Here is a 25618-nt window from a genome sequence, read left to right as displayed (position 1 = left end):
GAGATATGAAAAATAACCAGTAGTCAATGTTCATGCTGCCAAGAAAATGGTGAATAATCTACTCAGTTGGGTTCATATATTTGTAAATCTGACTCTGAAAGAGTCAGTGCCTCCCCAGACATGAACATCACCGCACATCACTGTTCTGATTTACAGAATCAAAATGGTGCGTGTTGCACCTTTAAAGCAGCTGCAGACCTACTGCAGCCTGACAGCTGGACAGAAATAATCCCACCACCTTGAACAGTTGGACTGAATGTAAACAGTGTCCTGCTGTGTCTCGAGGCAGCCTCTCTCTCCCTCCCTACCTCAGGATTCTGATTGAAGTCTTCATCATGTACACTTTTAAGTTTACAAAAACGAATGGCCTCCGTAGTAATGAAGCAAATGCAAATGTGAAGGACAGTGAGGAAGGGAAGAAACTTGAGAAAGAGGTTGCTTTGAGGTAGAAAGTAGCAGAGATGGTGGCACTGACTCCATCATCTACACTAGCTTATGCTTTTCTGTTCAGAGCCAACCAGCTTTCTATTTTTAGAAATGTCATCACGGAACTGAGATGAGTGGAAGAAGTTACGTAAAAGTTGCCGACCACAACTCATGCATGCACAGGTTGTATATCAGGGATGTTATCTTTGTACACACTCTGGTCTTAAACAACTACTTTGTTGTGTTCCCTCACAGCTTGGCTCCCTCTGCTCTCATCATAACTGTTGCTGATATAGTCAAAGACAAACTCAAAGTCTCCTTACTATATTATTCTGGAACTTTCAACTACATGGTTGTTGTCAGCAGATGTGATTCCTTCGACTGTTCTGGAGATCGATCCGATTACATGGGAGCTCAGTAGTTATTTTCATCCTTAGAATCTTTAGGAACTTTCTACCGTGCTGGCTTCAATTTAGGCTTGTAAAAAGGCAGTAAGTGGACCTTGACTTTGAAATGTTTCACACTACTGTTTTCAAAGTCACAAATCATTTTTTAAAGCTTAACTCCAAGCCAACCGATCCATCTCCATGACAACTGAGCAAACTCCAGCCACTGATGAAGACCACGTGGTGTGACTGAGAGCCAGGGAAAAAGTTTTTTTTTTTGTCTAGACATCCGCCAACAAAAATATTGTTTCATATTGTTAAAGCAGTGTTCAGGAATTTATTTTCTGTTCAACGTAACAAACAATGTTTGATGCACGAGTATCTGACTTTTCTTCTTCTCACACAAATCACAGTTACTTGTTAAAAGACACAATCATTTTAACGCTCACTCAAAATCCCTCTTGGCTGAGCTTGTGTAGATTATTGATTAATTATGAAATTAATTAACTGAATTCATATAATGAAACTAAACATTAACAGACGCTTAGACTGACACAAGTAGATCTTCCATTTCTCTTGTCTAGTTTACCCATTTATGCCCAAAGATTATATTTAGTCTGAAAAGGGAAACATGTGTTCTTATTTGGTCTAAAGTCTTTAAATCTGGTACGGACATACTCTGGTCAAGTTTCTAACAGCACAATGTTGATATTTTTAGATTACATTAAAAATCACACTTTTATCAATAGGTAAAATCAGAATTGTTTGAGAAATTAGGAAAAACATAACATTGCATTCATTAATTGTCTTCCATAAGAAAACAATTATACTGCACATGTGTGCATATCTTTGATATTTAACTTGTTAACAGTTTATAGATAACAAATACTCGGTTGTGCTCGTTCTATAGCTTGAGATACAGCCAGACACAGCATACTATATTTAAGTCTTTGGGTGCATAGAATTACAGTTTTATTCTTAAAATATAATGCATATCTAGAAATTAAACAGTAGTCCTACTGTATTGGCCCAAATATTAAATATAATATGACAGTATGTATGTAAGTATGATAAGAAAAACTCACTTTTCACCCAAACAGTTTGACAGATTTTGAAATGTTCTTCAGATGTGTGCTATGGCCAGAGACTTCCACTAAATGAAAATTCAAAATTTCAGTTCCGGCCACAAATGGGTTTAGAAAATGCTCATCACTGCATGTTTATGGGTTGAGACACGGGGCATCATGGACAGAAACATGTGAGCTGTGTGTGTCACAGCCTGTAGATGATGATTGTGATCAAACCTATTCTGTGGTTACTCCGTAGTTACCACCATTGGAACCACTTTCCAATTCCCCAAAGCGTCCAGAGCTGCTTCTGGCCACATCACAGGCTCCATAACCCAACAGTGACTGTCCCTGGAGCAGGTAGTAATGCAACACTTTGCTCAGGGACACATCAGCAGCGTGGAAGCTTGCCAACCTGAGGGCCCAAATCAGGAGCACGACACACTGCTGCCTGTAAACCACGACCAACATTTCTGAGTCTTCCACATGAAATGTCAAGCACATTTATTTGTCCTATTTATTGTCTTGTCGCAGTTAAGGTAGATTTCACTTTTGACATTTAAAATTTTGCCGGATCCGTAAGTAGATGTGTGTTTTCAACAGGTTTTGCTGAACATGCACTGAATGAGTTATGAGAGTACTGTGTGCGATACATCTCTACTCAGACAGATGCCCGGGTGTTTGCATCTCAAATTAAGAGTAGCTTCATATTGCAGTTTGTGATCTTTCATTGTTTATTCATGATTTAATTGATCTTTTCGGGAGCCTTGAAATATAAGTTCTTTGGGTGATTTATTGCACTGAACGCAAGCAACCCGCAAAAGGCAACTTACACCATCAAACACATTGTGTAAAGCTTGCAGTGCTCATTAGATTGGCTGTATCAGTAGAGATGCACAGCTGTGCTTTGACAGGCGAGCATATTAAATGAGAAAGGTCTACCTGTGTCTGTGAAGCCCCTTTTATACCATCTGCTTACCGCATTGAGGCTGCACATCATCAGGATCCATATTTACATTAAGTCTCATAGAGCATTATTGTCAATAAAAAGTAGAATACTTAGCTCTGCTCGACTGTTAATGATAAGTCTATTGCATATTTGTGGAACACCTTAATACATAACTGTCAATATGCAATACACTTCTTTGGTACTATATCTCTGTACATGCTGTGAACTTTTTGTACAATCCAGGAACAACTTTGCACATATCTGCACATAATTGCTACTTTTAAAAACTGCACAGTTCTTTCACTTTAATTCAAGATACATTGTACATATTGTTATAGCATCTTCTCATGTTTTATTGTCATTTTCTTCTATTCTGGAGCAGGTAGTAATGCAGCAACAATATTTATGTTTCTTGTTTCTATTTTTCATTTCATTTCCTCTCACTATGTTTATGTTATGCACCAATGCACCGAGGCAAATCCCTTGTACATAAAAGCTACTTGGCAATAAAGTGGATTCTGAAATGAAATGAAATACACTTTTTTCTGTATTTTGTTCCCAGAAGGTGCAATGGCTGTCCTCGACTAAAGACATTCTAAGTCGACTAACACTTTTGTCGACTGAATCTATTAGTTGATTTATTTGACAGTTGTGACAAAGATTAATGCAAATGCACCACATGTGTTAACCAAACATGCGCTTATACGATCCTTAGAGTTAAGTCATTTAGCAGGGGAAAAAAGCATTAAAAATGACTTATCTACTAAAGACACCTCAGTCGACTAAGACCAAAACCAACCAGTTAGTCCACACACACACACACACACACACACACACACACACACACACACACACACACACACACACACACACACACACCACACACACACACTTCCTCTCACCTGAATTCTGGTGCAGAGTTGCTCTTCAGTCCATAGAAGCCAGCAGACAATGTGAGCAGCCAATATGGCACAAACGCCCCGTGCTCACACTCCAGGTACGGTGCCGACCACTTGATGTGGTTTTTGTCCAGAAGGTAACTTCCACTCTTGGTGCCCGGTGCCTCCGGGACTCTTCTGTGCATGTGTGGTCTCCTCCCGTCCCTAAACTCATTAAACCAGTCGGACTCCGGGCTCCTGCTCGTCAGGTGGCGGTGGGCAGAGGCGGACAAGTCCTGCAGCACCACCTCCTTCTCGGTTCTTGTCGCCTGCAGGAAAACCTGGGGGCCCGGAGTCGGCGCGTCCGCGTGGAAGGTCACCACCGCCCTGTGGATTTTGGGGTCCCCCTCGAGGATACTCTGGACCAGCGCGTGGTACCAGTTGATGTCCCTCCGCGGGGTTTGCTCCCGGGACCTGTTGGCCTGCAGAATCATATTCAGGAAGTTTGTGGCGTGCGCGACAGTGTCCAGGATGCTGTGCAGGGAGTAGTGGGAGGCGACGTGCAGGCCGCCTCGCAGGCTGCTCAGCTCGTACCTCCGCGAACAGTTGACCTGCCTCAGCGCTGAGGAGTCTCCGGTGTGCAGGAACGCGGTTACCACCCTCGGCAGGTCCTCTTCAATTTTGTGCGCCACCACCGCGCGCTCGGTGGCCGGTACCGAGTAGTAGGTTGGGTGGTGGGGCGGCTCCCTGTTGATGTTTTGGGTGCTGAACACTGGTGGGTTCTTCTCCTCTCGCTCATTATCCGACCACTCCACATAGCCGTAGTTTGATCCTAAAACCAGCCCTGTTTGCAGAAGTAGCGGGACGACCAGGAGAGCCATGTCGTTCCTTTTTACAGACACAGAGAAGAAACCGCGGGCACTTGGCACAGTGTGGCGAGCATAACCAAAGCAGCTCTCTTTCTTCCGCTGCTTCCAGAGATTAGAAACACTTCACACGAGAGAATCTCCTGAATTGCATACCCATGATCAAGCTGAAAAAAATTAAGCCTTTCCACTTCTCATCCTGTGTCTCTTCTGTCTGCAAAAAAACACACTTTCCCTGTTTTCTTTTCCGTTTTTTACCTCTGCTCGAAACACCACCCAGCAGAAAAAACAACACTGACTCCTCATCAGTCCGCAATCCATTCACATGAAGCGACGTCTCCTTTTTACTGCCTCTCGGAGAAATCCATGTGAGAGGAGTATGATGACGAGGAACGAAACAAATTGTTCTTGAAGTTCCGTCCCTCCCAATAAAACCCTAATAGGCCACGTTAAGTGTCGCCCACCGGTGTGTGTGGTTGTTTCTCACTGCCAGTCTGCCGGAGGTGGGCGGAGCGTGGGAAAAGACGTGAGCTGTCCGGTTCTGAAAGTAGCGCTAGCATGAAGAAAAGCGAGGGTGGTGGTGATGGAGGGTTGTCAGTGACGAGGATGGAGGAGCAGCATGTCAATTACATTGAATCTAAAAGTAGAATACAATAAAAAGTGTGAGTGATGGGGAGACCTACAAGATATTTATAGTTATAATATACAATTTACTTCTCTGTGTACAGTTTGTGGCCACAAGTATGTGTTAAACGACTGATAAATATCCAGTGGTGGACAGTCACTAAGTACATTTACTCAAGTAGGACCATTTTGAGGTACTTGAATTTTAATTGACTATTTCTAATTTCTTCTACTTTACACTTTGACTCCACTCAAATATTGTACTTTTTACTCAACTAAATGTATTTGAACGTTGGTTCCTTTGAAGATTCAGTTTAATAATACAGAATATAACAAACACATCAATTAACATGTTTTATTATAGGTTATATTTAAATATATTAATGTGTATATATATGATTCTGAAAATGGGCTATTGTGCAGAATGACTACTTTTACTTTTGGTACTTTAAATACTTTATTACTTTTACTTGAGTAAACATGTCTACATTCTGGTTTTACTACTTTTACTAAAGTACAAGATCTGAGTACTTCGCCCACCACTGTAAATATCTCATTCCAAAATCATTGGCATTACAATTCTTCCTCATATTTCTAGAAATAAATCCTAAATTAGCAACAGCATTGCTTCCTAAAACTATAGACTCATTTTACTAAACCTCACGTTTTACTACCAAAATTAAGTATCAGTGTAGTATTAGACAAGCACAGACCAAAGCTCTGTACAGTTGAATGAATAAGACAAACCAACATTATTTTTATGAAAATATCACTTCAAACCTAATATCCCAATAACAAGACGTGCTCCGTCCAGGCATGTCTTTAATGGAACTATGGTGCCAAGTAAGTATACAAAAGTATGAGGACAGAGCTGTCCACTTACTTTGGAATAATATATGTTATATTATTGGATTGTAATTATTAATGCATTAATGTGTAAGCATCACTAATGTTGCAGCTGTTAAAGGTGGGGCTAAATGACTGCTTCCTATACTGCCGAGTAGATGTATCCATAATAAAACATCATCATGTATTAGTTCATTTAAAGTACAAGTATGACGAAATTGTACTTAAGTGCAGTACTTGGGTAAATGTACTTAGTTACATTCCACCACTGGGAAAATGTGAACAAGGGAAGCATCAGAGGGATGAACATTTGTGTGTCACCTGCCCCTCTTACTCATTCACACTGAAGAGCGAGGTTGGACATCCCACTCTGTGTTTAGATACTTCATGAGTCCATCTGGTGTGGATCATAAAAAAAACAAACATGAAAGCATTTTGTTGTCGTGCGTGAGTGTTTGTGTTCATGTGTCTGTCTCAGTCTGCTCTGGCATTCTCCGGGGCTCACCAGGAGGACTGGAAATGGGCGTTGCAGTGTGCGGCCCATCCGGGGTGACTCGCAGGCCGTTGCCATGGAAGTGCAGGTGATGACCGCAGAGATCTACCCATGCAGCCGGCTGCAGCCAGTGATGAGGAAGTCTGGCCCTACAGCACGAGACCTGCAGTGTACACTTCTCACACACGTTCACACTCACACACTGACCAATCTGTGCCAAATCAGCCTCATATTTGGACATGATAAGAATAGATATTCATAAGTCGATGGATAACTGGTGATAGAACAGATAATACTGACAAGAAAGTAGGGGAGAACGGGGTCAGTTGGGACACTTTGGTGTCATCAAGAAATAACCCGCCATGCTCAAACACTACTTGAGCAGTAATGGAAATAAGTTGATCCCTGAACAGATAAAGGTTTCTCCTAACAATTAATCAAGTTTACTATGCTAACAATTTGTCAAGATTTTTGGAGACCAACCCAAAACCGAAAGGCACAATTTTGTTGAATGTATAAGGGGTGCATTTTCCCAAAAATAAAAAATTGCAGTCTAAATTTGAACACATTTACAATGTTACTTTTTCACACATTTCTTTGAGAAAAACTCCATTGCTCTAAGTTCATTTCAGTGGCACCTATAAGCTCAAAGTGGTTACCATAGGCTACATGTAGCCGATAGGTTTATGTAGGCTATTGAGTTTGTATCAATTTGTTTTTGTCTGTTTTTGGTGGATTTGTAACAAGGCAGGAACTATAAACAATACTGTTCCAACCAACCAAAGCAGACACACGTTGGACTCCTGTGCTAGCTCCAGACAGCTAACACTAGCATCAACTGATAGGCCAGAAAGTAAGCTTTCCAACAATAGTATTTTGTATGTGGCATAGCTAAAAACAAATATGGTAGAAGAAAAATAACAAAAGAGCTCAAAATGAACTCACATGCTGTAGGTTTTCAAACTGTGAATAAACTGTGAGGAACAGTCAGAAGGTCTCCACTTTGAGTTGGAAGTGAAGAGGGTGTGGCAGAGTCTGAGCATGGTGAACAGCACAGGCATGGTTGTTTTCTAATTTGCTAAAAAGGCACGGTCACAACTCGCTCTCCCCTACTTTACTGTAATCACATAAATCAAAAGCAACTATTTCATTCATTTTGTACATTGGTTAAATGACTAAGCAGCCTCATCAAAAAAAAAAAAGGTGTGTTTGTGGTGGAGATGGTGAGTGAGGCAGGGGAAAAGAAACAAGCAGTGAGAGAGCATCAGAGGGAAAGAGACCGTAGTCCTCCTGCCCCCTCTATTTTATCTTCTTTTACAAGCTGCACTGCCTCCCCTGGCCCGATGAATATTTGATAGGCATTTGCTGCTTCATCTGCATGCCTTACAACTTGAGTACGTACAACCGCAACAGTGGTAGAGAGGTTGCTGTTCCAGGCACTCTTTCACCCACGCTCTCTGTTCTCCCAGAGGTTCCTTTAGATTTCTTCAGAAAAGAGCAAAAGCTCATGAGCAAAAAGGGTTTTTCCTCTGATGCTTTTTCTGTCTTTTTGTTTGGCTGCTACCACATGCAAGGAGCTGTAAAGTAAAGTATCTGTAGGTTGGAGGGTGACCAGGGCTCAATAGAAGCGTTTACAATTTTGTGATTTTCAGGGTGTGTTGTAACAGAAATCTAGAGGACATCAATAATCATTCCTCACAACTTTGTGGATGTGTGTTACGCCTTAAAATCTGTGTTGGTCATTTTCAGAGACTTACAATTTTCTCTGAATTCTGTAGAGTCGTCCGTCTTCACACTCCTGTAGGATTTGAATATTTATAGGTAAGAATTATGGTGTTTATGTGCTCCTTGCACGGAAGCAGAACAGCCTCTTCTGATGTTAAAAGCTTCAAAGTGGGAAATATTTTTATACTTTGGTTGCTGTGCAGCTTCTGGAGTAAGACTGTTGGGACCGTGGGTTACTCACTTGGTTTAACCTCAGTTTGATGTGGAGAAGGATGTGGCTACTCATGTCTCTTTCTTTGACAGCGCACCGTATACGGGAAGGCAACAGAGAGTCATGTAAAAGAATAAATAGGAAATGATATAAATCAGAAAGATATGACTTTTCTAAGCGTTCAGTAGCTCAAGCTGTCACTCATTTAAATTTTGAGTCAAATCAACCAATTTTGTGATGGTTAAAAAACAGAAACAGGCCTTTAAGATTCAAAGCAGGGAAATAGCATAAGGTTAACCGTAATGATTCTGTTAAATGCCAACGCTTGGCTGGCAGATTACCTGCTGTTGCCTGATGAAGATGAAAAGGTCTGCTGAAAAAACTGTAACTAAGTTAATTTCCCTTGGTGCAGTCTGCCAAAGGAAGGATGGTTCAATCAACTAACACATCTATTTCATCTGCAAACATCAGCACAGTGAACAGTGTTCCACTTGTTAATGGTAAGTAAAATAAATAAATGCCTATCCCAGCGCACGCTTCGCAAGAGCCTGAGTAAACGCTGGATAGTTTGCCAGTCTATCACAAGTCAAACAACAAATAGACAAACACATTCATCCTGAAATTCATGTGCATCCCTGTCGCTATGTTCAAGTTCTTTAACTGTTGGTAGAAAAAACTCAGTTACAGAAAGGACCCAACACTGGTCCTACGTACTGAGCAGGTACAGGGCTAATCACTGAGACACTCACTGAGAAAACAAATCACTCATAGCATCTGGGAACATCTAGACCGTTTCAACGTTTTTCTTTTTATTGTAGAACCAATTCACAAACAACAAGGCAGGTTGAAGACATTAATACAATCCTTGTGTCTAAGCAGTAAAAAAAAAAAGAATACAGTAAAAATAATATCTGAAATGAAACAAAAACACATAAAACTAAATAAATGAATATATTTTAAGTGGATTAAAAAGTAAACAATGAAAATAAACAATATAATAAATAAACATAAATTGTCTTCAATTTAAATGTAATATTACATTCAAACTTTATTCATTTGTACAATTTTACACTAACAGATTTACAGATTTTTAATTGATATATTTCAGGGATTTACAAATATAGCCAAACTTCATTATAAAAAGCAGTTAAAAATGGGAGCGGTTTTCATGTCCATGTTTACGTTCTGTCAGCTGATGACATGCATACACATGCAACAGGAAACAAACTGGGACATGTTTACATTTATAACTGTGAAATGGCCGAGAGAATAAATATTGATTTTCTTTGTTGAATTTGGATTCAGAAAACACCTGCAAATATGTGGAGCTGCCAGTTCAACCTGCATCTGTGTCGCTGCTAACTCCCCCTGTTGTACAGAGGAAAGAGTAGCACCTATATCTTAGTTCATTACTGTTTCCAACTGGATAACACCAACTGTAAGTACTGTTTAAAGGTTCAATGTGTAGTTCTGAGCCACCTGCTCCACATAAATAGGGGGCAGTAGTTTACCTCTTAACTGGGTCCATACTATCTAACTTCATCAATCATCAAAACCATCAGTTATTAAAAAAAACAATTAGAGTATGTTACCCTGTTTATATTTTAGTTGTAGTAGTGTGTCATATTTATTGTATGTAAGTATTTTAATTTATTCTTTATATTGTGTATTGTATTCTACAGCTATATATATATCTCTTCTCGTGTTGGTAATGTGTATATATTACTCCTGTGAAAGCCTGTCAGTCAGTCTGTCAGTCAGTCAGTTCATGAGAGCAGACTGCTGAAACTCTGAGAGTCGATCTAAATATCACTTCTCTCTTCTAACCTTCACGTGGAGCTTAGATATCTGTGTTTACTGTGGCACTGGGGGCTGTACGGTCCGTGTAACTTCACTTTTTGATAGTTTGTATGTTGGCTTGAGTCCTGGCGGCAGAGACAAGGGAACGACTCATGTTCTTGTTTCGTCCTCCGTGCCGACATAGCACTGCTGCTAGGATTCGGCTGGCGAATATCCCAGCACTGGTGGTCAAACCAGCTGTACTTCTTCTCCCTCTCCCCGTTATACTGACTCACTATTACCTCTAGAGGAACAAGCGGTATTACTAGACTGGACGGAGCGCTCCTCAGTTGCTCTCTCTGAGGTTTCTTCTATTTCTCCCGCTTTAATTAGTGGGGTTTCTTTTAGGAAGTTTTTCATTGTGCGGTGCGAGGGTCTAAGGACGGAGGGTGTCGTATGCTGTACAGTCTGTAAAGCACACTGAGACAAATGTGTCATTTGTGATATTGGGCTGTATAAATTAATTTGACTTGATTTGATTTGATTTAGTCAGTTAGCATGCTAATTTCAGTAGATATCTCTGCAACACAACACATAGACGTCTTTGACATAACGTCAACACTGTTACCTCTTCACATTCTGTTGATAATGTTAGTTCATTGTTTTAATGTGTTAAACATTGAATCTTTAACCAAGAAAGGCACAAATACAGTCTATGTCTAATATTGCGACAGCAGCTGAGACTTAATTAAATCATATAATGAATCCAATTACAGCCTCATCACGTCAACTCTGCTTGACGACCACTATACTGCACATGTGGGTTATAATTAGACACCAGATGTTTCCACAGACAAGCTGGGTGGTTTTATTGAAGTGCCAGAAAATATGTGCATTGTGATGTTGTCAGTGAGGCAGAGGGGTCACCAGACACTATTGTAGCTGAGTGAATGACAGTTATGAGCAGAATTCAAACAACATATTGTATTCTCCTCAATCATGCAAAGCCCACTACAGCTGTGCATCTGTATGCATCGGTGCTGGTGCATGCGTTCTGCAAGAAATTCTGGGCCTCTATCAAGCTGAGAGATGACAACCTCAACTACATTATATACTCAGATGTCTGAAAGCCCCATCTGACTGCAAAACATACACCTATCCAAAAATCACCCCCATACTATCCCACAGGAATTATGCTGAAGAATAAGTGTGCGTGTGTGTGTGCTTGAAGGAAGCTTTATGTCTTGTACTTTGCAAGTGAAGCAAGCGTGAACAGCAGGTTGTCAGTGGAGAGAAGAGCATCTCCAAATATAGCTAGAAATATATTCATCATGTATGCATAACATATGCCTTCACACACTCTCACCCAGACATCACACACCGTCTCTGTCTGATTGAATGTTAGCGTTCTTCTTATCGTTCTCATCAGACAGGATGAGTTGTTTGCACAACTGACTCACAGCATATATCACTGTATGGTAGTAAAATACAGTAAATTAAATATGTAGTCTTTGCTGCCCTCTAAAGGTCGCTTGTGTCCGTCTTTGTGCTTCCAGTCAGACACAACAAGGATCTGCTCAGATCCTTATATATATCAGAATATATATATATATATATATATATATATATATATATATATATATATATATATATATATATATATATATATATATATAATAATAATAATAATAAGATCCTTATATATATCAGAATATATATATTATAATAATAACAATAATAACAATAATAACAATAATAACAACAATAAGAATAATAAGAATAAGAATAAGAATAAGAATAAGAAGAATAAGAAGAATAAGAAGAATAAGAATAAGAATAATATAGCCTACCTGATTAATTTGGGTGTAATGTTCCACACAAAACTATATGAGCAAATGGAGTCACTCAACAATGTAGGGCCATTTTCATCCCCGATGAATTCATTAATTAATTAATTCAGGATTTTATCAAATGTGTAAAATCTATGTGGTAACAGGATTGTCTCTGACTAATATTTCATAAGAGGATACGGAAAAAAGGCAGTTAGTATACAACACAGTTCCTTTTGAAATATTGATATATTGACTTTTCCCATTTCCCCGTTTCATGTCCATGGTTTTGGTGCGTTTGCTTAGTGCTGATATTTCCGACAGCTCCCAAAGGCAGCATGACTGTAACCGTTCATGACGACAGAGGAAGTGAACGTATCAGCTAACTAGCATTTCGTGCTGAACGACAGTTAACTTACATAACGTACACGCAGTGAACGAGGTAATGTTTAAGATTTATAGTTTGACAATCTTTCCTTCCATCTTTGAGTCGTTTGTTGTGTCAGTGTCGCGGTCCGTCCGACATATTAGTTGTTAATTAGCGTTAAACCAACACCTGCCGTTGCAGTTAGCGTAGCTGATGCTAGTCAGGCACTGCTAATAACTGTTGGCTAACGCTGGTTAACGTTTAGCTGCGATATAATGTTATTTAAACGGCATTCTTAGCTTGTCAAGACGTAAAAACCGAAGACAATGTGATTATACAGAGTTTGTTGTCTCGTATAATCCTCATCCCAATGTAACGTTTGGTAATATGAACTTGGTTAAAAACTTCCAGTCATGTTTACATTTGTAATTATGACTAAACTAACCGTTATATGATGTAAGATGAGTGGACTACGCAGCAATAAATCTGCTAGGACTATCTGCTTTCATTTTCTTCATATTCATTTTAGTTAACATTCTCCTATTTTTAGAATATTTTGAGTGCATTGAATTGTAAACGTTAAACATTAACGAAGTTGTGTATTGACTGATGCTTGAATAGCAGCACTCATAGTTTATGCTTTTTTCCTTTTCAGAGACTTTCAGAGTATCTTTAAGGATTGCCATATGGATTCTCCTCGGCAATCGAAGAACCTGAATCGAGACCCAAAGCGCAGCCAGAATCAGTCAAGCACTCCTCCTCAGAAAGATGCCTATGCCAGGCTTCTCAGTCAGCACTGCAGCAGCAAGTTCAGTCTGTATCTAGAGCAATATGCAAAGGACACAACATTTCAAAGGGAAGGAAATGGGCCAAGCACACTGCTCAAAGCCCAGAGTGACAGGCAGAACATACCACAACGAAAAAGGGACCAAGTGCCCAATGATTTCTCTGATTCGAGTGACTTCTCCCCCTCTTCAATAAAAAGCAAAGGAGAGGAGAGTTCATTGTCTTTGTACATGGAGAAACTAAGTACCCGCAGTGCTCAGCAGGACTGTGAAAGGAAACAGGGTGTGCCTGACAGACAGCGGTGGGGACAGAGAAGAGACACCGCCACCAGCCACGATGGAGACGTCGAGTCTGGCGAAGAACTCGGCTCTTTAAAACACAATGACTCGAAGAAACCCCAGAAGCAGCAGAAGAAAATCAAGGACTCTAACAGAGATGTCACCTCAAAAGAGACTGACTCATTCGTTGCTTGTCCCCAGTCCCCAAAGAAAGCCAGTACAGGTGAACAGGAGCAAGAGAAGATGAAGAAGTCAAAGAAGAAAACCAACACAAGGCAACCAGAAGAGGATAAAAGCAGAGAGGGGGCAGTACATTCTGGGTTTGACACTCAGATGGCAAGGCCCAAGTCTCCTCATGGTAAAGACAAGAAACTGCAGCAGCCCAGAGGTAAATTGTAGGTTAGTTTTTGAGATGTAAGCTCAGCAGGCGTACACTCATTTTATATGGAATTATAATGTAGATTTATACATTTAATGGTTTATGTTGCATTAAGTCAATGAGTTCAATCTTTTTCAGTGTCAAGTGCCAATTCTCCTGCTGACAAGAGTAGGAACAAAGGAGGCAGAGGATCAAAGAAACATGTGTTTGAATCATACATGACCGTTGAGGAGGTTTCTCATGGCCTTAAAAGAGGGGAACTCATTCAGGTACCAACCCAGGATTACTGCTCCTATGGATGACATTACTTAGGGTGGTCAAACTATTAACGTAGTGAATCTCACAATAAATTGGTAGATTGCTTTCTAAATTCTACATGCTTTCTCTGCAGGGACAGATACGAATCAACCCAAAGAAATACCACGAAGCTTTCGTCCCATCTCCTGTAAGTTCAGACCAGAATGAATTTGACACATAATGTTTTGCTGCCTCAACTAATAGGTTCTAAAAACGCACGTGATAGCTAAAAGACTGTGTACAGTATACTGTATGAAAAAGATATATGCATGTGATTTCATTGTATCAGGTAGTACATCAACATCTGTCTTGAACAAAGTTGAAAAGAGACGAGCAATCTCTCTTTTTGTTTCTCGCAGGATGACACACGAGATATATTTCTGGATGGGATTGTGTCTCGCAACAGAGCATTGAATGCAGACGTAGTGGTGGTGCAAATCCTCCCTCGGGAGCAATGGAAGGTAGACCACATGTACCCGTCTATGTATAGTTCTTGTTTGTAAGCCCCATGTCTTAAATTTCGGCATCAGCTTTTCAAAGTTTGATTATTATAACAGGCTTCATTCAGCTCCACGGGACAGAAAACACACCAGGGCTGCGGTCTGATATACAAAACAAATTGCACCCGATGTCTTTTCCTATCCACTTTTCCTTGATCTTGATGGAAAATGTCACGAGGTCAAGAAAAGGAAATCCAACTGCACTTACACTATGCTCCTGATGTTTGTTTGTTGTTTGTATCTTATGCTAAAGCAGATAAGAAAGGAAACATTGAAGCACCTTTCCTTCAGCATTTACAGAATTCCCCCAGCTCTTATCATGGCTGCCACTTACACACTTCCAGGTCATTTTACTCAGTTAGGGACCTTCCTAAACAAAAATTGAACCGCAGCCTATTGGAGAGTGTCAGCCGATGAAGACTAAGTGTGTTCCTGTTTAGGTTGTGAGGTCAGATACTGACTGCGACGGTGCCAGTGAGTCAGATAGTCAGAAAGAAAACATGGCGCAGAAGAGGGCGGAGCGCAAGCCCAGGCCTGCTGTTAAAGTGGAAGATCGGTGTAGCGACCAGGATGAACTCATCCGCAAAGTGCAGAATACCACCCTCACTGACACAGGTACTGTGATGGAGATGTAATTGTAGCAGCTGTTGCAAATCACAATTAATATAACAACTGTGGTATCAAATTATAATGGCTCAGTTGGTATTTGGTAATGGTCAGTATGTGTTTGAATGTTTATTTACTGCCCTGAAGAAATTCACAAACAAAGCAAAAGTTCAGCTAATGCATCTTCATTTTTCCTTTCATCTGATGGAAATAGTGGAACCTCTGGAAGACTCCTCAACCGCACGGCCCACTGGGGAAATACTCCAAAAGACTGCTAAAGTAAGCGCCCCGCCTGTCAGCTGTGCTGTATTTCTTAATCACCCCTTCCCTTCCTTTTTTTTCTCCCAAAACGTTCCTATATTTACAATAACCAAACTCTTACAGAGGCTTCGCAAAAAGGTTCTATATGACTTGATTGTGTGTGCTGGAGGTTTATTGTCCACTGAAGGCCTAACCCTTCACATCAGAAGGTCCCTTGTGTAAAACCAATCCACATGACATTGAAGTGAATAAAAACAGATGTATGCATAAGAGAGTTTTGCTAAGTTGCCTCAACAATTCATCTGACTACTTCACAATAAATGCAACACATTTCTTGTCACTGAAATGTTTTAACTATGAAAAGAAACTGTTTGCATTTACAATATTCTAAAATGGCAAACGTTCTGCTTCTTCTTTCGCTTGTTCTTCAACAGTAATGTTTGTCACTTGTTCTCGGGGTTCTAAGAATATAACGCAGTGGCCTTAGATTTCTAAGTCAACACTATGCTCCCCTTATCATGTGTCTGCCAGGTGGTGTACATTGTTGAGAAGAAACACTCGAGAGCTGTAACGGGCTTCCTGAAATTCCTACCAGATAAGCCTTTTGCCATGTTCTCCCCTGTGGACCACCGGGTGCCACGGATTAACGTTTTCCTCGCTGACTGTCCTGAAGACTTTATCTCCCGCCCGGGCGACTACACCAACACCTTGTTCATATGTCGGATCACCAACTGGGCAGCCGACAGCAACTTCGCAGAAGGGTGAGCGTTGAATTCAAAACTTGATGCGGGGAACCCTTTTAGTGGTATAACAACCAACCTGACTCTCCTAATGTTTCCTCCAGTCAACTTGCTAAGACACTGGGTCAGGCTGGAGAAATCGAGCCGGAGACAGAGGGCATTCTGATCGAGTACGAGGTTGATTTTTCTGAGTTCTCAAATGAGGTGTTGGACTGCCTACCCAAGAACCTGCCCTGGACCATCCCACCTGAGGAGATGACGAAGAGGAGGGACCTCAGGTAGGACTGTGAAGCCTGTACATACAGCTCCACATTCTTTTCTGTTATTATCAATATGTTCTCTGCTACATGAGCCAGATGCAGCTTTACACAAAAGAGGAGATGTGACCTCTTTAGATTTAGACTGCTAACACACGACTGCTGTATCTATTTTGCTGATAATTGGGCTACTGAGAATGTCAAGCTTTGTCATCCAATGGCAGCAAACAATTATAATAAGTCTTTATTTAGGATGTGATTCACAAAGTACTGTTTTATTATATGTAGGAAGGAGTGTATATTCACCATCGACCCTGCTACCGCCAGAGACCTGGACGATGCACTGTCCTGTAAACAACTCGCCGATGGTAAACCACCTTAACTGAGGAGCTTAGTGATGATGATGATGATGATGATGATGAATTCTGATTATAGCTATAGATGCTGTTTTCCCTGTGGGATAGGAGGTTGTGTCATGGGCTGTCTGTTTAACACAGGTAACTTTGAGGTGGGGGTCCACATTGCTGACGTGAGTTACTTTGTGGGGGAAGACAACGCTCTGGATTCTATTGCCAGCCGAAGAGCAACTAGTGTGTACATGGTTCAAAAGGTGAGTGCTCCTTGACACTAATAAAAAAGAGCAAACCTCAAACAACTGACGTTGTTATTAGTTTTAATAAACATACCTTTATACCTTACTCAATGTGTTTTGTTTCTGTCCAGGTGATCCCCATGTTGCCGCGGCTGCTGTGTGAGGAGCTGTGCAGTCTGAATCCTCTCACTGACAGACTCACTTTCTCTGTCATTTGGGAAATCACACCGGAGGGGAAGGTATGAACATTTAAAATTCATGGACCTGTCAGAGCTGCACTCGTACAATAGAAGGTTAATTTTGCAGGTAAAGAGAAGAGAAGGCTCTGACGGCTGATTGATTAAGCCAAAATTGTGATTCCATTTGCTGGATGTGTTTTTTCTGTTTCGTGATTCATCTCAGATCCTGAGTGAGTGGTTCGGCCGCTCAGTCATCCGCTCCTGCGTGAAGCTGAGTTACGACCACGCTCAGAGCATGATCGAGGCCCCTGAAAAGATGTTCTCAGCTGAGGAGCTGCCACCTGCGGACCCTCAGCACCCCATTGATGAGATCCACCAGGCTGTGCTCAACCTGCACTCTATTGCCAAGAACCTCCGAGCTCAACGCTTCTCAGGAGGAGCCCTCAGACTGGACCAGGTGAGCCCCCGTTGCCTTGTGTTTCACTCTGGTCTCTGTGGTGGAGTTCCCTTTTATTAGTGAAATGATCATATTGCCTTACCTGCTGGCTAACGTGACACCCAACAATGCTTATGTAATACAAAATAAATGGTTGGTAACAACACCAAGATTTTTTAATTTGTTTTCTGACATTTTATGGGGGTTTTGTTTCAGTTGAAACTGTCTTTCACCCTGGACAAAGAGACCATGATGCCTCAAGGCTGCTACGTTTACCAGTACAGAGACAGTAACAAGTGAGTAACTAACCCTCCTGAGATCCTCTCTGTCTGTATCCCCTTTGTTTCTGTTGCAAAATTAACATTTAGTTGACGTGTACATTTTGGTGAAATGTATTTCTGAATCAGTCTGGAGTGTTTTAAATATAAGTCCTCCTTTTGTTTGCGTTTCTTTTTTCCGCACTCTGGCCATTTAACTATCCTGCATTCCTGTGTTCTCTAGGTTGGTGGAGGAGTTCATGTTACTGGCTAACATTGCCACAGCCCACCACATCCACTCCAGATTCCCTCAGCTGGCCCTGCTCAGACGCCACCCTCCACCCAAGACCAAAATGGTGGATGAGCTACAGGAGCTTTGTGACCAGTTGGGAATCGACATCGATCTCTCCTCTGCAGGAGCGTTGCATGTCAGTACTCATAATGCAGCTGATTTACATAGACAGCGTTATAAATGGGGATCCATAATATGGATTTTTTTCCAGACGATAACTGATAGCCGGCATGCTGTGCTTGTTGTTCTTCTCTGTGTTTATTGGGGGATTGCAAACCACTGTTTTATTTCTCTACAGGGATATAACGGCTTCTGAAGCTCAATAAGGGACTGACAAGCTTTTGAGTCATTTGACTTACTGAAAATGATGTAAAAGAATAACTCTGTACAATGATTGAAATCTCTTTTCTGCTTTTCCAACATGCAGAAAAGTCTCAACACTACTCTTGGGGATGATGAGTATACCACTGCCAGAAAAGAAGTCCTCACCCACATGTGCTCCAGACCCATGCAGGTTAGAGCTCAGCGACCAAAAGGCTGTTTCTTTCCATTTTAATTTTTATCTATTTATCAAGATTGTGTGGAAAACTTTTGCTTTTGTAAACGGAAGAATGACAGTTTCTTCAAAATGTGGACAATGAGAAGCCCACTGTCATGTAATAGTTGTTACCATGATAGAGAAACGTGTATCTTGACATGTTACAGAGAAAAGATTGTTTTGTGAGCTGGAAACTGAATTTGTACTTTTTTAACATGAAAGCTTTCCAATAAGGTTTTTGTATTTAATGTGGGTTATTGGTATTTCCCAGATGGCGCTGTACTTCTGTACAGGCGTACTTAAGGAGGAGAATCAGTTTAAGCACTACGCCCTCAACGTTCCTCTCTACACTCACTTCACATCACCCATCAGACGCTACGCTGATATCGTCGTCCACCGGCTGCTGGCTTCTTCACTGAGTGCGTACCTTCTCTACAAAAGTCTGTTTTGGACACACTGAAACATTCAAACAGTACTGCAGCTGTACTGCAGGACATGTCTAGTTGACGATGTAGAAGAGAACAGCGCAGCCTCAGATGTCACTTTGAGTTGATTTATTGTTTGTGCTGTGGCCTTTACCATCGTCTCTGCCCCGTCTGCTCCTTCTGTACACGTGTCAGTTTAATGTGTCAGTTCCTTTGTTTTTTTCTCATACTCATCATGTGTATGTCTCTCCACTGAATGTGTGTATGCAGAGTGTGGGCCTAAGTTGGGGCTGTCCACAGAAGAAGTCCAAAAACAGTCATCCCACTGTAATGACAGGAAGACTCTGTCCAAGAGAGTCCAAGAGCTCAGCTCTGAGCTCTTCTTTGGAGTGTTTGTAAAGGTGGGTAGCCACATGGAAAAACATGCTTTTCTGTTTCTTTTTGTCCTCTGCTACAGTGCCTATGATCTTTGTTTTAAATCTCATCTTTTACTTGAAGTACTTAATCAGCCACAACATAATTGTTTTCAATAGATATTCCCGGACATTAGACATTTATTTCCTCTCTTCACCCTGATTCTTCACAAACGGTCCTGTCATTGGAGTTACACAATTCTGGTTCACATTTCTTATTAGTCTATGGATAAGGTCATATTGTCGGGGGCTCTGGCTCTGACCCTGGGTGAACGTTGAGTTCGAGCTTATGTGGTATCCTCCAGAAAAGAAAAGAAAAAGGGCTCAGCAATTCCCTAAATAGTAAAATAAGCCGAGGTTTAAACCAGTTTCTTAATGTCTGTCAGTACACTAAAGTATTTTCTTGGTCTGCTCCACAGGACTGTGGCCCTCTGGACTCTGAGGCCATGGTGATGGGCGTGCTGGATCAGTCCTTTGATGTGCTGGTTCTCCGATACGGAGTACAGAAACGCATCTACTGCAAGGTCAGCTCCAAAACACTTTACAGGGAAAGGTTTCAGTCTTAATTGATTTTTGGGTTGTTGTTTTATTTCTGCTTTTCAGCTGCAATTTCCGCTTTCTATATACATTTGTGTATAGATTTTTAGTAAAGTTATTTTATTTAGTGTTTTTAGATGTTGCCTTGTATGTTCTTAAAACCTCTTTTAGTCTTAATTCTTTGAAACCATTTGTTTCCACCTTCAGTCTATTGCTGGCCTGAGCACATTCCACCATCATAAGGTGGGGAAGAAATCGGAGCTGACTCTCGTCTGGATACCGGAGGACCCAGAGAAAGCTCCAGTAGAGCAGGTGAGACCCGCACACACTGAAAATGCTTTTGTAATTGGTACAGCTTATAGGGAAATATAAATATTAGTCACTATATAGAAATGAATGTCAGGTTTTATAGTTCTTCATTCTGTAATTGTATGTTTTATGGAACAAAAGCAACATGATGGTTATACGAATTAAAAATACTCATCATTTTAGTACATCGTCTCCGGTATCATGGCCTTTATGCAGCCCTCGCCAATGAATTCTTGATTTTAATTTCTTAAAACAATTTACAGCGTGAAGTTACATTTGATCTAAACCAGCAGATGACTACATCACTAACTTGTTCCCTGAAGAGTTGGACCAGCTAGCCTGGGTCAGGATGTTTAAGAAGTGCCAAGCAAGTTGACATACAGATTGCAATAATCATCGTTGTTCTTTTTTCCACTTGAAGGTCATTTCAATCTTCACGTTGGTGGAGGTTCAGCTCAAAGCGGATGGTGCACCCATGAAATACAGTGCAGTTCTCAAGATGCCTGAGGACAACGAATCATAAACGCAGCACACAAAAAGTTGCACATTTTATTTTGTTGATTGTTAGAAAAAGTAGTAGTTTAGAAGCAGTGTTACTGTGGTGAGCAGCGGATCACGGATCCGGTCAGTCAGATTTCAATTGAAATGATTTAGTTTAAAAAAGAATAAGTTAAGTTTCCGTCTTAACCTGAAGGCCCAGTCCAGTTGTGTTTTTAAATGTTAGCCCACTTACTGGAAATAACCCTCACATGCCAACTTCCAAGGTATATTATTTAAGTAGTTGTGAAAGGAACTTTCTTTCTGTCTTTTCTTTGCTTTCTATTCATTTTCAGAATACATGGAAGGCCACATGTGTAGACCTGCAACATGTAACCATCCCAGGTACATGAAGGGCAAGTTGGGTTTCAGTCTTCAGAAATGAACAGAGCTAATGACCATCTTGGAAGTAGAATAAACAAAATCTACTACGGTATGCTTTGGAAAATGGTTGACTGTGACGTGTGCGATTTAATGTATGTGGTTTAAAACATGTAAACACTATTTAATGTAGTTCGGTAGACTGATTTTAAATTGAATTGTGATCTGACTGAAAGAACCAAGGCAGAAATGACTTTTTATGTTGCTGTTGATTTAGTGACCTTTTTATGAGGACTGTTTTGATGTGATATAACTGTTGTACACAGTCTGTGTGAAAGCTGATTTTCAGTTTAATATCATTGACTGTTTCCCGATAGATTGAGTTGAGACCCATATTTGTGTTTGCAAAGCAATAGAGTTTAACACACTACTGAAGTTTACTTATCTTTCTGTCTTTGACCGTCTATGGTGGCTGTAATATAACTTGTTGTGAAGCTACGTGATGTCAAACAGTAAAACATGTAGCAGTAATATCAATGTAAAACCTTTCAACTACATCAGATCGACGGGTAGATTAACATTTGCATAAAGAGAAAAATAACAGCGATCGCATGCCATCCAGGACCTTTTACATTGTTGTATTTATAGTGTTTTATACTGGAAGAGCTTTCAGATTCTTCTGGGGTGTGAATGAAGGGTGTCTTCAGGTCTTTCATGTCACAATCATGAGGTACAGCTCATAGGACTTTTCATTTGATTCAAATTCTTAAAAGGAGGGATGGATCTAACATTGTTCTAATCTCATTGTTGTTGTTTTTAATGCAAAACATGGGAACGACTTGAATTGCTGCCTTGAGATCTTAATTCTAACTGTTATTTGTGGGGTCTACTTTTATGCTTTGATTTGTGCAGCACAAATTCTTCATGGACCTCATTAATATCAAATGTGAATTTCAGCCTTAATTTAATCGAGCTAAATTTTAGTGAAGCTGCACATTTTTAAATGTTTGGTTGCCTCCCTTTTTGCTTTAACTGAGTCAATGTGCCTCTCTTTAGTTCTCAATGCCATACAGTGTCATATAATCAGCTGCCATGTCTGCACACTTGTTTTATTTTTTGGATTTGAAGTGTCTCTTGTTTGACAGGTTTGTCAAACCTTAGCTCATGTTTTTAAGTTATTTTGTTTAAAACAGACTGACAGCTTTGTGACGTGAGCTTAAATGTATTTTAAACCAGCAAGTAAAGTGATGGTGCAAAAACAAATGTACTGACTTAGTAGGATGTGTATCTGTGATTAGGTTTAAAGTACAAAGTACAATATCTGTGTCTTTTGCAAAGTTACATGTAACTTTGATTCTGGTCAGTATTCAAAGTGTATTTGTACTGTGCTAAACCACCATACAGAGCAATATATACTGTAGTTGCGCTTGTCTCTAGGGAAATAAACACGCACATGAATGACTCAATCTGTGTTTTGTTTTTCTTGACTAGTTTAAACATAATTACATTTTATTGGTGACGATTAAACACAGATAATCTGTCTTTTATTACAGGGAGTGTTCTCAGTGACGTGCGGTGAGGTTCATGGCTGGGGAGGCACTGACTCAATCAGATTTACAAATATATGAACCCAACTGAGTAGCTTATTCATCATTTTCTTGGCAGCATGAACATTGAGTACTGGTTATTTTTCATGTCTCATATCAGCATTCTTTATACACACAGGTAAGGGACATAATTGGCCAAAAAATAACGTTACATTTATAGTGGCTCAGGTATTTGCTCTGCACCCTCCATCGTGTTTTTAGTCTGATACTTTGATTAATTTTAATAGACTGCACTATTAACAAAATCATTTTTATTTAAAGTCAAAATGTATTTTTTCAGCAAGACTAAATATGTTACACACATACATTACATACGTTAACTGGACTGGAAAGTCAGGACTCATAATAAAAGTGTCTAAGCATATTGGCGACATAAAGAGAGATAGCAACAGGCACGCGCATGTTTGCGAGGGTTTGCGCAATCCGAGGTGAGGCTCGGTTTGATTCGATTTTCTCTGGATGGAAACTTGACTATAGTTGCATAGGAGAAATTGTGTTTGTGTGAGAAACATCAAATACAAATGTCTACTACGTGACATTCTACTACAGAGACTTGAACATTGTGTTGGCATAAAAGGAACCGCACTAAGCTGGTTCAAGTCCTATTTATCTGAGCGATCTCAATTTGTTCTTGTTAACGATAAATCCTCCATGACAGCCAAAGTCAGTCTTGGAGTTCCGCAGGGTTCTGTACTTGGACCGATTCTGTTCACCTTATATATGTTTCCTTTGGGCAATATTATAAGGAACCACTCTATAAACTTTCATTGTTATTACTACTATATTATGAAATCTTTATGACTTTCTGACATACTATACTATGAGTTTTTCATGATTTTCTTTCGACTTGATATACTATGACACTTTTAACATATTAAAGTATGACATACTATACTATGATTTTTTAATGACTTTTTTTATATTTATATGGCCTACAATACTTTGACTTTTTTTCCGTTATACTATGCTATGACTTTTTTATTACATCTTTGGCATTGTGTTCAAGTTTGGCACAAATGTCCACTTGGACAAGGATGAACTGATTAGAATTTGGTGGTCAAAGGTCAAAAATCACATTATTGGCCAAAATCTAAACAATTATTTTGCTAAATATGAAAATTTCAAACATGTCTAATAGGCTTTTTTTTCGACATCCTGTACTAGTGACCTTTTTTTCTAAATACTATACTATAAAAATATTTCGACATGCTATGATTTCCTTTTAACCAGACTATACTATGACCTTTTTTGCGACATTTTATACTGTGGCTTTTTTTATAGATGACATTTTGTCAAAATACTATGAATTTGTTTTCCGACATTCAAATGCTTTGAGATTTTTCAACATATACTATGAGTATTGTTTTCAACATACTATACTATGAGTATTGTTTTAAACATATACTACGAGTATTGTTTTCAACATACTATACTATGAGTATTGTTTTCAAGATACCATACTATGAGTATTGTTTTAAACATATACCACGAGTATTGTTTTCAACATACTATACTATGAGTATTGTTTTCAAGATACTATACTATGAGTATTGTTTTCAACTTACTATAATATGAATATTGTTTTAAACATATACTATGAGTATTGTTTTCAACATACTATACTATGAGTATTGTTTTCAACATACTATACTATGAGTATTGTTTTCAACTTACTATAATATGAATATTGTTTTAAACATATACTATGAGTATTGTTTTCAACATACTATACTATGAATATTGTTTTAAACATATACTATGAGTATTGTTTTCAACATGCTATTCTATGAATATTGTTTTAAACATATACTATGAGTATTGTTTTCAACATACTATACTATGAGTATTGTTTTCAACATACTATACTATGAGTATTGTTTTAAACATATACTATGAATATTGTTTTCAACATACTATTCTATGAATATTGTTTTAAACATATACTATGAGTATTGTTTTCAACATACTATACTATGAGTATTGTTTTCAACATACTATACTATGAGTATTGTTTTCAACATACTATACTATGAGTATTGTTTTCAACTTACTATAATATGAATATTGTTTTAAACATATACTATGAGTATTGTTTTCAACATACTATACTATGAATATTGTTTTAAACATATACTATGAGTATTGTTTTCAACATACTATACTATGAATATTGTTTTCAACATACGATACTATGAGTATTGTTTTCAACATACTATACTATGAGTATTGTTTTCAAGATACTATACTATGAATATTGTTTTCAACATACTATACTATGAGTATTGTTTTCAACATACTATACTATGAGTATTGTTTTCAACATACTATACTATGAGTATTGTTTTCAACTTACTATAATATGAATATTGTTTTAAACATATACTATGAGTATTGTTTTCAACATACTATACTATGAATATTGTTTTAAACATATACTATGAATATTGTTTTCAACATACTATTCTATGAATATTGTTTTAAACATATACTATGAGTATTGTTTTCAACATACTATACTATGAGTATTGTTTTCAACATACTATACTATGAGTATTGTTTTCAACTTACTATAATATGAATATTGTTTTAAACATATACTATGAGTATTGTTTTCAACATACTATA

The 25618-nt window shown here is 39.2% G+C and overlaps 2 protein-coding genes across 3 annotated transcripts in view; one reads left to right on the top strand and one right to left on the bottom strand.

Moving 5' to 3' along the window:
• The window catches only part of gpr158b (G protein-coupled receptor 158b), a 60797-nt gene extending 55895 nt beyond the window's left edge, over nt 1-4902 (bottom strand). Inside the window, exon 1 of the mRNA XM_029454265.1 lies at nt 3731-4902. Coding sequence (XP_029310125.1) covers nt 3731-4587 — 857 coding nt within the window. The 5' untranslated portion in view covers nt 4588-4902. The remainder of the gene's footprint in view (nt 1-3730) is intronic.
• Nucleotides 4903-12383: 7481 nt separating this feature from the next.
• On the top strand, nt 12384-22852 carry dis3l2 (DIS3 like 3'-5' exoribonuclease 2). Of its 2 annotated transcripts, none has more exons than XM_029453787.1 (21): nt 12384-12521; nt 13102-13898; nt 14028-14158; nt 14281-14334; nt 14546-14647; nt 15127-15301; nt 15507-15571; nt 16085-16314; nt 16398-16571; nt 16839-16918; nt 17048-17160; nt 17274-17381; nt 17545-17778; nt 17974-18053; nt 18259-18442; nt 18734-18820; nt 19116-19263; nt 19540-19670; nt 20102-20206; nt 20427-20531; nt 20950-22852. In XM_029453787.1, the coding sequence occupies exons 2-21, from the start codon at nt 13133-13135 to the stop codon at nt 21049-21051; spliced, it is 3174 nt and encodes a 1057-aa protein (XP_029309647.1). In that variant the 5' UTR covers nt 12384-12521; nt 13102-13132; the 3' UTR covers nt 21052-22852. The 2 variants fall into 2 exon arrangements, with proteins under 2 accessions (XP_029309647.1, XP_029309648.1); XM_029453788.1 differs by lacking the exon at nt 12384-12521 and adding an exon at nt 12582-12828.
• Nucleotides 22853-25618: the final 2766 nt, after the last annotated feature.

Source organism: Cottoperca gobio, chromosome 17 (genome assembly GCF_900634415.1).
Source record: "Cottoperca gobio chromosome 17, fCotGob3.1, whole genome shotgun sequence".
Classification (NCBI taxonomy): domain Eukaryota; kingdom Metazoa; phylum Chordata; class Actinopteri; order Perciformes; family Bovichtidae; genus Cottoperca; species Cottoperca gobio.
The sequence above is the reverse complement of the archived record's forward strand: the minus strand, read 5'-3'. Positions and strand labels throughout refer to the sequence as shown.

Coding starts and splice junctions, on each gene's coding strand:
- dis3l2 (XM_029453787.1), top strand. CDS start 13,133: ATGGATTCTCCTCGGCAATCGAAGAACCTGAATCGAGACCCAAAGCGC. Junction 13,899..14,027: donor GAAACTGCAGCAGCCCAGAG/GTAAATTGTAGG, acceptor AATCTTTTTCAG/TGTCAAGTGCCAATTCTCCT. Junction 18,054..18,258: donor CAGTACAGAGACAGTAACAA/GTGAGTAACTAA, acceptor TGTGTTCTCTAG/GTTGGTGGAGGAGTTCATGT.